At 44.7% G+C, this 12,835-nt stretch overlaps 1 protein-coding gene across 2 annotated transcripts in view; it reads left to right on the top strand.

Moving 5' to 3' along the window:
* Positions 1 to 644: 644 nt before the first annotated feature.
* MCUB (mitochondrial calcium uniporter dominant negative subunit beta) overlaps positions 645 to 12,835 on the top strand; it is a 42,755-nt gene continuing 30,564 nt past the window's right edge. The window contains exon 1 of one of the 2 annotated variants that reach the window (XM_059470452.1): positions 645 to 1,037. In XM_059470452.1, the coding sequence (XP_059326435.1) occupies positions 660 to 1,037 (378 nt within the window). In that variant the 5' untranslated portion in view covers positions 645 to 659. Of the gene's footprint in view, positions 1,147 to 12,835 lie in introns of both variants that reach the window. The other variant, XM_059470453.1, reaches the window with a different exon arrangement.

Below are 12,835 nucleotides of genomic sequence, written 5' to 3'. Positions count from 1 at the left end.
GTTTCCTGGGATCACATTCATTTTAACAGATCACAGTGGCCCTGAAATGTGAGTGAATGTCTGCGTGACCTCAGGTCTGAGCTGCTGGAAGTTTCTGTTCCAGAGCTCAGAAGATGAACGCAAGTGGGGACTTATTTAGTCCTCTTAAACCATCAAGTGTGCAGTTGCAGACTTTTTCTGCGACAGTGGCACTTTCAGCTCTACAGCAGCTCATTTTCTAAGATCCTTTCCTCATCCTCAGGGAAAGTTTTGTTTTGTGCAGCATTGCTTTGGAGGAACACCATGAAGGGTGGAGAAAGCAGAGGAACACAACAAAGCTTCCCGGTACGTTTCCCTGATGCAGTGCCGAGGGTCTGATGTGCTTCAGCGGTTTGTAGTGTACATGAAAAGCTGTGTTTGTGAGCATGCAGGTGAGAGCCAACAAATGACTGAACAGGAAAACATTGAGCCTTGCTAATTGCTCTAACTCTCACAGAAACTACGAGAGCGTGTTCCGTTGCTTTGCTGTTCATTTCTCTGGCACCTGAATGTGTTTATTTCACTGAAACCCAGGAGCAGCGATAGTCCCGTTCCTCCAAAAAAAAAAAAAAAAAAAAAAAAAAAGAAAAAGGCAATACTCGGCGACAGAAGAGCCATATGTTCTGGTAAGACAGGCATTAATGCCCATTTCAGTATTTTTTAATGGACAACCTGTTTCAGTTATAAGAAGAAGAACGACGCGGAGGAGGGGTGCCAGCAGCACCTGTAAGCCAAGGCCGGTGCTCTGGGCACGGCGGGGCGAGGGCAGCAGCGAATCGCCGCCGCCGGGGACCGCCCGAGCCGCGGGACGGAGGGAGCGGCACAGCCCGGCACGGCCCGGCCCCTCCGGCGGCGGGCGGGAAGGGGCTGGGGGAAGGCGCACACAGCGCCCCAGCCGCCGGCGGAGCCGCCCCCGCTCCCCGCGCTCGGTCTCGCCCACGCCCAGCGCGGCACGGCGCTGCCCGGCCCGAGGCGCAGGCCGCAGGGGCCGGAGCCCGCCGGGGCAGGAGGAGGCGGAGGTGCGGGACCATGCTAGCGGGGCTGGGCAGGGCGCTGCGCGGCGGCAGGCGGCAGCTCCCGGGGCTGCTGGGCTGGCGGGATGGCTGCCCGCCGCCCTCGGCGCCTCAGGTAAGACGGGGAGCGGGCGAGGATCCCCGCGGGACGGCGGCAGGAAGAGGCGGAATTACCCCTCACGGCTGCTGGCGCCTCGCCCGCCTCTGCCCCGGGGTGCGGCGGGGGCGCAGGGGGACCGCGCTTGGGGCAGGTGTTCCCCCGGCCGCCTGGGGCCCCACGGGCCGCGGGGCTTCGTCGCTCCCCACGGGCTGCGGGACTCCGGCGCTCCCCTCGCTCGCCCCGGGCCGTGCCCGGCGGGGCGCGGTGACTCACGGGCGGCAGGAGCCGGGGGCTCTGCCCCGGGTGACTCACGGGCTGCTCTGTAAACAGTGAGGAGTAAAACGCCAGTGCTCAAAAAGTTTCTCTTGCGGGCTGTCGCGGTGCTGCTGCTTCTGCCCTGTACGTGAAGTGCTGAAGTCCTCCTGCCTTGAGTTTCTCCGGGGTTTCGGAAGTCCCAGAGGTTCTGTAATTAGGAACAATACAGGCAAACAGACGCACGATGGATTTAAAGATCTGCTGGCGCATAGGACAGTGTGGTATTAAGAGTCCTGAGCGACTCCTAATTGCTGGGAGAGGAGGCAGTTCAGTCCTTTTTTTGAGGTTCTGAACAATAGATACGCCGTGTGTATGCCTGGAGATACTGCTGTGGTGGAGCAGGACAGAGCCCGTCCCTGTGCCCGGGGCCCTCCCATGGCAAGGAAGTTGCTGGGGTGTGTGCGGTGACAGAAGGAAGTCCAGGGCGATTTGGCGCTTCTTACTGAGCAGCTTCCATAGCCCGTGTCTCGAAACCTGCGGCAGTGGGTGGAGTGGAGTTGCACGAAATGAACTTTCTACTTTTCCCCAGTATTTTTTTTTTCTCAAACTATTCGAAAAGCCTATTAAAAATTCCATTGCATTAATTTGCCCCTCATCCCTTAATGCGAATAGCTCTTCTTTGCCTTCTCATGGCTGTATATGAGGACATCTAAGTAGGGAATTTAAGATAAATATTGATTTAGCCTCCTTTATCTTCTGAGGTCTTAGCAGGGGTGCTGCAAACACCTTTTACTCGCTGAGAGCGTTTGCATTGTCATTCAGCTCACACTGACACCACCTATTCAGTTTGCCACCTCTGACTTCTCCAGGGTACTGCTTTGCAGACAAGCTTCGTGCTTTTCTAAGGCTCTAAATCTAGGCTGAAAGCTGATAAAGCTCTAAGAGGAGACACCAAAAATGAGAGGAGAAGGAGGAGGTGGAGGAGGAAAAGCTCTTACTTTGGCACCACTATCATAATAAGAAAGAGCAAAAAATGATCGTGTCTGTTACTTTGTGGGATGGAACGACGGTGACATGCATTGGGAATTAAATTCCTGCATCAAATAGGTGAAGCAGAGAGATGTTGTAATGGTGAGGAAAAATCTAATTGGGAAAAGTGTTTAATACAAGATTTGGTTTATTTAATGAGTGGAGATTTTTGGAACAAATCAATATACAATACTTTTTATGGTCTCTGCGGCTTCTTTGATGCTGTGTTTGGTGATGGGAATCAGTCTGCCCTTGTGTGTTTTGGGGCCTTGACTGGAGTTTCCAGTCGTAAAGCTGGCGGTGGTATTTCAGTGGCTACCCCAGGTTGTAGGATGTGCACTTGGTCATCACATACTGCAAGTACTCAGGTGTTGATGGGCAGGTGTGTGAATGCACAGTGTGTTTGTGTGCTGTGGTTTTGGCTAATAAATACACAGCTGTGGGGATAAATGCACCATTATTGCTAATTCAATGTAATTTTTTTCAGGTTTGCAGGAGTACAGCAGGGATTTCTGTCCTAAGGAGATGTGTCATTAATCATTAGCTTCTCAGCTCCACTTATAAACAAGAACTACAGCTCTTCCTAAAGCTGTCATTAGCTGCTTTGCCTTTCAGAGGGATGCTTGTACAAATTCTGCATTTTGTAAAATTGAAGGTTTTTTTAGGTGGGTCTTTCTGTATTTAAAGTGATTAGTTGTTAGACAGACTCTAGCTGCCTGGAATGTCCTGGGATTGGTGCTTTGACAGGAATGTGGGAGAAATCTGGACAGCAGGCTGTGTGCAAAAGAGAAAAGGGCTTAGCAGCATAGGCAGTTTTTCAAAGTAATTGAAGCATATTATATTGTATTCTTTGGCCAGGCATTCTTATTACACATAATTTCGTTCCCCAAAGGCTGCAGTTCATTTTGCTGGAGTCCCAGATTTGTAATTCTGCAGTTATTTTGCACGTGGTAAAACCTAAAGGTTGCCAGCTCTTTTGCTTCCTCTTGACTTGCATGTTTTAACTCCTGCAGCTCACGCTGAAAGAAATGCCCTGCTTACAGTGTTCTCTGTGAGGAATATCTCCCCTTGCCATATCTCAGTGGAGAATGCATTTGTTTACACAGAATCAAGGTTTTTAATTGCTGGGGGTTTTGTTGTTTGTTTGGGGTGTTTTTTTGTGTTTTTTCTGGTTTTTGTTTTTTGTTTTATTTTAATTCATAAATCTTTTAAGCCAGGAAACATTGAAGGGACTGGATTTAATTTATTTTTTTTTCAGATGGCCCTGGTTAATTTCTCCATAGTGCTGAATCCTTCTGGTCTAAAATTGTGTTTCTTTTTATGGCCATTCACGTAAGTGAAATTTCTAGTTTAGTCTGTGCTATGGAGATCTCTACCAGCATGCCTGCATCACTCAGGATGGGTGGCAACCATGGAAAATGAAGAAGTCTGGGTTACAGGGTTTTTCTTAGCTTAAAATCAGGTTTCTTTGCAGTCACACAGCCCTGTGTCTTGCTAAAACTGTTTTTATCCTGTGTGAAGGTGCTGGAATCGTGACATTTCCTCTGCAAAAGGCAGCGCTTGCTTTGAGCAAGTATTAGTGAGAGAAGTAAAATGGCAAAATTTGAATTGTTTTCAAAATGTACCTTTATTTAGCATCATTAATTCAGAATACATTCCATTTCTATGCACAAAATTCTCTTAAAACTGTGCCTCTGGAATATATTGGCAAGGGGAAAGATCGTGTGTAAGCTGGCAAGAGCAAATTGCAAAGGTTTCTGTGAAAAACATTATGGATTTATTTTCTTCCTTGATTGGGATATTACATATGCTTGTTGCTGAGGGGAATTTTCTTACTAGCTGCAAACTGCAGCCAGTAGGAGAGTCATTGGGTTTATCTGCAGAAAGCAGAGTAGTGAGGGTTTTGTTTTCGGGCTTTTTTTTTTTGGTCAGTTCCCAACGTCATCCCTATCTGTCAAAAAATGTTTTTTTCAGTGCTTTCAGGTGGTAAATTTTTGACTACCCAGTTCCTCAGACTAGCTTCAATTTTTTCCTGTCCTTCCTGTTAGTTTTTATAGTAATTCTTAGTCTCAAATCACCATAATTCTCCTAGCATTACACCTATCCAGTTTGTCTGTTTTATACAATCTTATAAGCAAGGATCTGAATGGGTCCTTAATAGCCACAGGATGTTCCCATGGAGGTTTTTAATTTTGCCTCTTTCTCTTTTGCATATGACCCATTGCTGTGATTTCTAAGATATTCTGACAGACAGCAACGCCAGGACATCCCAGGCAACTACAGAGAAGCAGATTGTCATTGAATATCTTATGCAACCAAATATTTCACATAAATGTGGTTTGAGTCCCTACTTTTTATTTTCAGCCCACTCAAGTCCTTTGGAAATTGATATCTAATTGGAGCCAAGAACTGGGAGTAATTTATGGCCGCTGGGCGTGTTTTCCCTTGTCTTTCCTCCGCTTTGAAAGCCTGGCACAACAAAAGTTAGCTTGTTGATCCAAATCTTCTTTCCTAAACAAAAACCCCCTGCTCATACTGGCATATATCAACAAAAACATACAAACTGCTGAACTGTTTGTTTATGGAAGCACTGTTCACTCTTTCAAATACTAATTTCTGAATGTCTTAGAAAAACCTATTTAGAAGATCTCTGGTGCTTCTGCTGCAAAAAATTTTCCCATCTCAGCAAGTTCATTTTTTTGACTTTGCTGTTGTGTCTGTGCCAGAATAGCAGGGTGGCATAGGGAATGGCTACTAGTCATTTGCTGTTGTCTCTTCTCGTCTGGCAGCTGGGAGATGGCTATTTTCCCTGATAAATACACTTTTGGGGAGAGATGTGATATATAGTACAGAAATCAATCTCTATACTTCTGCAGATACTCCCATGAACTGTTTTGCTGTGCCTTCTCTCTCCAGTGCAGATGCTGTAGTTACACAGTGGCCTGTGAGATACTCTTGTGTGTGCACATACAGTTACCTGCAAGACACTCATTCCCTTAGAGGTTTGGGAAATTTCTAGAAAACAGCCTCACTCAGGGTTTGAAACACTCATCAACAGTGAGACTTCACATTCTTGGTGTTGTTTCCCAGTGGGGCAATTGACATAAAAGCAGCTAATTGAAATGTGTAGATCAAATCAGCTTTTCTTGCATAGTGTTGCTTTTTTTTGCCTACTCTGAATGTCAGCAGATGTGTGTCTTTGGTGATTGTGTGAATATGGCAGTTCCTAAGGAAAGGAAATGAAAACCAGCTCTGGGAAGGCTGGAAAGAATGTGGTCATTCTCTTCAGCATCACAAGCCTAAGGAAGTTAGAGCTTTTGTGTGCTAAGTCAAGGCTCTGTGATGCTGCAGGAAGTGTAAAGAAAACTGAAATGCTGGTCTAACGTTATTGTCCATAGCAAAATCTGTATTATTTTTAAACAGATTTCTTGAAGAGCTTTGTCCTGCATGACATAGGAGTGTAGAGTACAGACTGTGCTTCCCAAAGTTTGGGAAGTACATTACTTCAAATATATTCAACAGGTTTGTTGTAAAGGAAAATGAAAATTTATATTACTTCCTGTTGATAGTGACTTTAAAAAAATATTTAATTTAGAATGGGGATAGAAATAGTCATAGGGTGACCCACCCGTATTGGGTGCTCCATGATTAGTAAAACAGATGACAGAAAATGATGCTGTAATTTCATTTGCAGGGTATGCTGTGATCACACAATCAGTGCTGTAATTATAAGTTTTTTGTTGAGATGAAGCTAAGTCTGGCGCTGTTCCTTTTAGCACTCTTAGCAAGTGTGCTGAAAGACTTCACTCACAATCTTTATACCTGCAAAAAAAATAATACTAAACCTCTAGAGGATGTCTGAGAAAATTGCTTTGCAAGTGTCTGAGATGCTCTGAAGATTTACCACAAATCACTGAAGTGCTGAGCACTTCAGGCTGTTGACAAACTGTATTTTAAGAATACGAGTCTCTTCTAATTCTTTTTTTCTTTTTACATTTTGGTGTTTGAGAGCTTATAGGGCAAAAATGTAGACCTTGTCCTAGAGTTTATAATACCTTAATTTCTGAAGGGGTAGGAGAAGAGAGAAAGGGAAATAGAGATGTTTGTGGTTTGGTTTTTGCTTTTTTTTGTACTGAGGCTTTCCCCTCTGGAAGTGCTCCTTACACTGTGAGACTTTTGGCATCAGAGAGGAAGCAAACAGCACACCTGGTTCTCAACATCTAGTTAAACAGCAAAATTTTCAATTCCCCCTTCCCACTGAGGCAGAATGATCTGAAGGAAAATGAATGGAGTAGCTGTGCTTGAGTTGGGCTTGCTTTCTTTAGGATCGTCTTCATCCTGAAGATGTTCTTAGGAAACAGCATCAAAGGTGAATTTCTCATTGGGTGGCTCATGGTGGGGAAGTCCCTCCATCTGAGAAGACAGTAAACTCTTCTGAGCCTTGAAGTGCCTCATGGTCACTTCTGTGCCTTTTTATGATATGGTGTTAACTAAGTGTCTGCAAAGGGCATGTATCAGCAGCTCTTGCTCTGGGTTGGTTTCTTATCTCTTTTGCTCTTTCCCAGAAAGATGAAAGGGAGAGGCAGGTTCTCTGTGTTTCTGTCTCATTCTCTGTCTTGCTGTCAAGATACTGAATAATAGCCTGGTCATTAGGTTTGCATAGGAAAGAGGTGGCTTTTTATAAGGTCACTTCTGCCATTCATGTGACTACTCACTTGGTTGTTTCTGTATCTCAGAGCAGATCTGAGCAGCCCAGCAATGAATTGAAGTTAACTGTTTGTTCTGTGAACTTGCACAGTTCAACTGGGAGGCTGGGAGGGGGACAATTTTCAGGCCTGCAGGTTATTTGTTGTGACATGTTCCATTCTCAGCTCATGCCTGAGTCCCTAGAAATTCCTGCCATCCAGGTGTTGGGAAAGCATGGATCTATACTCTGAAGGTCGGGTCCATTGTTAGGGAAATAAATCCCTCATGTCAGAATGACTCTGTAGCACAGCAGCTGAAGAAGAGAGGTTAAAGTGAACACTGTTGGGCTGCCTGCCTACTAAGGATGGTGGCTTTTGTCCATGAACTAATTCTCCTTTCTTCAAGTGAGGCTGGGTGTAGGCAGGCCACTGTCAGCAGTCAGGGCATGGATAAACAAAAGGCTTTGTGCCTGTGTGATGAGGACTGGCAAGCACAACCTCCCCTTAGTGATCAGGAAATACTCAGTACTTCTTCAAATAGAAATGGGAAAAAGATGTTTACTCTATAAATGTGACGTTTATACCTTTAGAAGAGTTGAATTTATCGTCGTGAACACAGGCAGTGCATCTTCAAAGGGACAGAAAAATCGAGTACGTTATACACAAGGCAATATATAATTTACTTTTTTCCTTCAGATTTTGAACAACTTTGAAAACAGTTTTGAAGCAGTTGTTTTCACATTTACTCTCTCATCATTTTTGATCAAAATTACTTCAGTCCTCACATTCCTGTCAGATGGAGAGAAATAAACTGTATCCTTTTAAGACTATTTTGTTTATCTGCAAAGTAGGCAGCAATTTCAGCTTCCCAGCACCTTCCATTGTTACCTAAAACTAAAGCGACTACAAATTGATTTGGAGATCGCAGAAGCATCCTTAAATGTATTGTATGTTTGCCAGAGTGGAAGAAAAATTACATTGCTTTTCTTCCTGGCAAATCAAACTCCATATATCACGAGGATATCACTTTGGCCAGAGTGCTGTGGTGAAGAAAAGCTCACAGAATGTTAAAGGTTGGAAGGTACCACAGGGGGTCATCTGGTCCAGCCTCCTTGCTCAAGAAGGGACATCTTGAGCACATGGCACAGAATTGCATCCAGATGGTTCTTGAATGTTTCCAGTGAGGGAGAATCCACAGCCTCTGTGGGCAACCTGTTCCAGTGTTCTGCTCCAAGATGAGGGTTATTTGTGCAATGTGGTCACTGGTTCTGCTTGAAATGTTCACAGAACAACATTCCTATGGGTTTGTTCGAGGTTTCTTTCTTCTAGGGCCTGACCTGACCCTCTCTGCACCTTCTCATGCAAACTGTTATTTATACTCTGTACTGGCTGTTTGAACCAGCTGCTCTCTGCCTGTGACTGCACAGCTGTGAGCACCTTCCATTGTGCTATGTGTGGTAGGAATGCTTCTGTAAAACACCTTTATGTGTTTGCTCTAAATAGAAGCATAAAGGTGCCAGGCCCCTGAGGCACAGCAGCATTCACTCTTCTAGGGGCCTTTGTGGCCTCAGCTGCTCCTCAGGTGTTGGTTTCTCGGCTGTTTAGGTGGCCTGGAAAGGCCCAGGGATGGCCTTGAAGAGCCGACGCTTCAAAGGACAAGAAGAGACTTCAGATCTTTTCTCGGTCTCGGTGTTTATTAATTGTTTATCTAAAAGATTTTCTTTCAGCCCGACAGAGGTCTGCACAGCAGCCAGCCATGGGCACACTGCAAGCCCCCGGGGCGGTCACCTATCTTTATACTCGAAGTTACTTACACAATATTTATTATTTTTCCACAATACCTTTTACCCTTATTAACCAGTAATAACCAATCCCAAAGTGCCAACATCACCACAGAAGATGGAGGCCAAGAAGAAGAAGAAGAAGAACAGGACACGCCCCAATTCCTCCATCTTACTTCTTTAGACCCCCCTGTACAGAACTCCTAAACCCTGTGTCTTACACTCTAATTAACTTATCCCTTCACCATTCACCCAGTGAATTCCTCCCATCCTCATACAGGTGTCGTCTCCTGTGCAGGATCAAAGTCCAGCCACCAGACACTTCTGGCAACATTCCAGGACTCCCGAGCCCCCCAAGGGTGGTCTCGGCCTCTCTGCACCTCAGTCCTGAGGTGCTGAGATCCCACACTCAGGCAGCCCCTGGAGGCTGGAGTCCCTCCAGGAGGACATGGCCACCACAGGGTTCCTGATCCAGGGGCAGACCTAGCACAGGGTGGGTTTGTAGCTGTGGCCCCTGTGGAGGAGGATGCACTGACAGGGATGGAGGGAGGCTGTAGCAGCAGGATAGTCTCCCGGCTGAGCTGGGTAGAGGTGATGATTCATCTGGGAGTGGGGCACAGGTTTTGGCTAGCCTGAGGTATGTGGTTTTAACAGGTTAATTGCAATAAGGATGGGCTGGACTGTCTAAAAGTGTTTTGAGAAGGTGGCAAACCCAGTGCATAACCACAATGTAGTTCAGCTTTGTTTCCTACAGATACTGTCTCTGCCCTTCCCTAGACAAGGAAATAAGCTTAAAGAATTGTTTACAAACAAAAATATAAACCAAATAGAAGCTATATATCTGTAATAAAGAAATGCTGTGTGAGAAGCTGAAGTTAGTGGTCTTGCTGACCTGAATGCTGGACCTAAGGCTGGTGATACTGAGCCAGGTAAATGTTGGAAGTCAAGGATCTTGATCAGTGGCTCAGGTAAATACTTGACACTTTAAACATAGATAAAACAGTTGGAACTTAAAGGCAGCTGCTTTTCACAGTTGTAAGAGCTGTGTATCTGATATGCATAGCCGATGTGCTTTAGGAAGAAGGGATATTTATGAAATGGCAAAGTGGGGAGCTTATCTTTGCTTCTCAGTGGATACATTTCAATTTACTGGCCCCTCTCCTCCTCTCACTTCAGCTTTTCAGAATTTGAAAATTCCAGATAAAACTACAGGAAGCTGCCAGTTTCTTAAAAGACAGACTCAGTTTTTAAAGTTCATGCTGAGATCAGGACTTCCCGCAGCTCTATAAATACTTTTCCAGAGCAATACACATGCTAGTATTTTTAACTAAAGGCAGGAAGTCTCCTAAATTTGGGAAGGGAGGGAATTCAGACACAGCAAATAGTGATCTTGAACAATCACTTTTTTTCTGCAGCCAGAGGGTGTCTTTTCCTGCCTTCCCATTTTCATTTGTCTGCTGGATGGCCACAGCTGTGTTGAAACAGGAAAACTGAATCAAGTCCTTGGAGCTCTTTTGTGAGGAGCTTTTGTGCTCAGTAACCAAATACAGTGTAGGGTAGAATCATGTTAGATGGGACTTGGCTTCTAGTTCATGCATTCTCTTTTAATCTTAGGTGCTGCTGGCAATATCCTGGGTTCCTACTAGTGCTTTCCCAAAAACTGCTTTCACATGGGTCCTGAACTACTAAGGAGTCAGTTTGCAAACATTTGTGGCACACCTTTTGGCAGTTTGGCAAAAGTTGGTTTTGAAAAGTGTTTTAAAGCCATAATGTGCTTACTGTAATATTGCAAAGCTTAAGCCTTGCTAAGAGTGCCCCACACAGAGGCAGTGAGGGTTGAAAATGGGGAGGTTCCTGGGGATTTTGCCCTCGGTAATGACCTGCTGTAGGATGAGTTGAAATTCACTTAAAGAAAATTATAATAAAAATTTTGAGGCAAGATTCCTGCCAGAATATGTTCCCAGGCATTGGTACCACAGCAGCATCTTTTGCAGTCAGTTCTGACTGGTACACTTTCTCAGGTAGCTGCAGTGGATTTCAGTCAAAAGGAATTTTTTGTGAGGCAGGTAGCACTATTATTTTTGCAGAGCTGAGGCTAGTCCAAATTTAATGTGCAGGGACTGAAATTTTCTGTACTGAATTGTCTGTCATTTTTTCCATTTTAATCTCCTGGGTGTGAGATCATTCTTCAGTATTTTTTATTATAGTGATTTTCAGTAACATTATTTATCTGATGCCATAGAGTTTGATAGGCTAAAGGATATGAAAATATAATTTATACTTACATCTGTGTGCTTCTGTCAGAAGTTGAAGGTGTGTACTCAGTGTTTGTAGCCTTTCTGGTAAAATAAAATCAGGCATACTTAGAAGATTGCAGTTGGAAGGCTGATGTTTCAGGCTTGGTCTTGCAGTGCCCTGTGGCTTTAAGCACACTAGAAATACAACTGAGCTGGAGTAATTTAAAGAGATGTCAAATAACCCAGGCTCTAAACCTGAGTTTTATATGTATTAAACCATGCATGTTCCTTGGAGTACTGACCCCAAGCTGTTCTGCATGGCAGTGGAAGTGTAAAGTGCATCTATTTTGCTATAGATCAGACCCTGATCCAACTCTAATCTGGGCAAACCCTCACAGTGGTGCCATTCTTCAGCATTTCATAATGCTGCACAATCTGTAGCTTGTTTCCTTGTGAGTTCCTGGTTACTTCTCCTTCTGGAATAGCCATGTCAACTTTTCTCATGAACAGAGATACAACTGTTTTTGGGGATCCCACTGAGGCAGCAGATGAAAACTGTGATCTCACTGGCATTCTAATACAAATACAGCTTTGGGTTGTTGGGAAGTAAGGCCTTGTAACTGGGCTCTCTACTGCTAACAATTACAGCTCTTCTTGTCTCACTTGGCATCAAGTATCAGTAGTTAATTCTTTTCTTGACATATGATAAAAAAGATTTTGTCGGACTTAGGCATACTCGTAACTAATAAAAGAAGTAACTGCATAAAGGTACATAATTAGGTATAAGCTATCAACAGCTATTAACAGGTTAAAAAAAAAAAAGCCCATGTAGAGTATTGATATACTGCTAAAAACTTTGAATGTCATATGACATTTAGAATTCAAGCCTCTAGATACTGCTTTTGACCCTTCTGGTGCCTCTCATTCTAGATTTTGGGTGAGTAATTCCACAGCTCAAGGACTTGAACTCTTAAGAAAATCACACAGCACCCTGTGGCAGCAGTCAGACTTGCAAGACCCACTAGAAGGAACCAGAAGCAATGTGCTGGTTCATAGGCCAGTGTATGCAGCTGTGGCACAAGTTAATCTTACCTGCAAGTGTGCAAGACAATAATAATAATAATAATGTATTTCCGTGGCACAAATTTGAAATACTCCATATGCACAAGCAGTGCAAAGTTCTGGGAGCCAGCAGCTATCCTAGGCCTGGAGGTGACAGGGGACCCACCTTATCTGCTGTTCTTTTCTTTTATCTGCAGCCAGACTCAAAACTGGGCTGGCAGGTCACACGTTCTGTTTAAATCAGTTGGCTGCTGGTGTCATAGGCCCTCCCTTGCTGTTGCAGAAGTTAGAGTGTGTGTCATTTAAAATTTAAAAAATCCCTATGCCAGTTTATCACACTTAGCATTGCTGCCCACAGAAATAGGCCAGCCCACTGCAGCTGGCCCTTGGTGTGCCTCCAGCTCCTGCTCCAGGCACATCACTGCTCTTTTATTCCAGGGCAGCTCAAAGCCTTGCTCAGGGGTGAGGGTCACCCCTGCAGTGCTGCTTGCTCAGCCTGTGTTGGGGTCATGGTGTGGCTTTTGGTGTTCTCAAGGGATCCCCTTCAGGGGGAAGCTGCAGTGGGAGGAACTTTGGTTTTGTTCCCTGCTTTCATACTCCTCTCCCTGTCTGCCCTCCACTGATGGAAGCAGAAAAATCCCGTGTGTGTGACTTG

This window comes from Ammospiza nelsoni, chromosome 4 (genome assembly GCF_027579445.1).
Source record: "Ammospiza nelsoni isolate bAmmNel1 chromosome 4, bAmmNel1.pri, whole genome shotgun sequence".
NCBI lineage: Eukaryota > Metazoa > Chordata > Aves > Passeriformes > Passerellidae > Ammospiza > Ammospiza nelsoni.
Note: the sequence above shows the minus strand (reverse complement) of the source record. Positions and strands in the feature narration are given on the sequence as shown.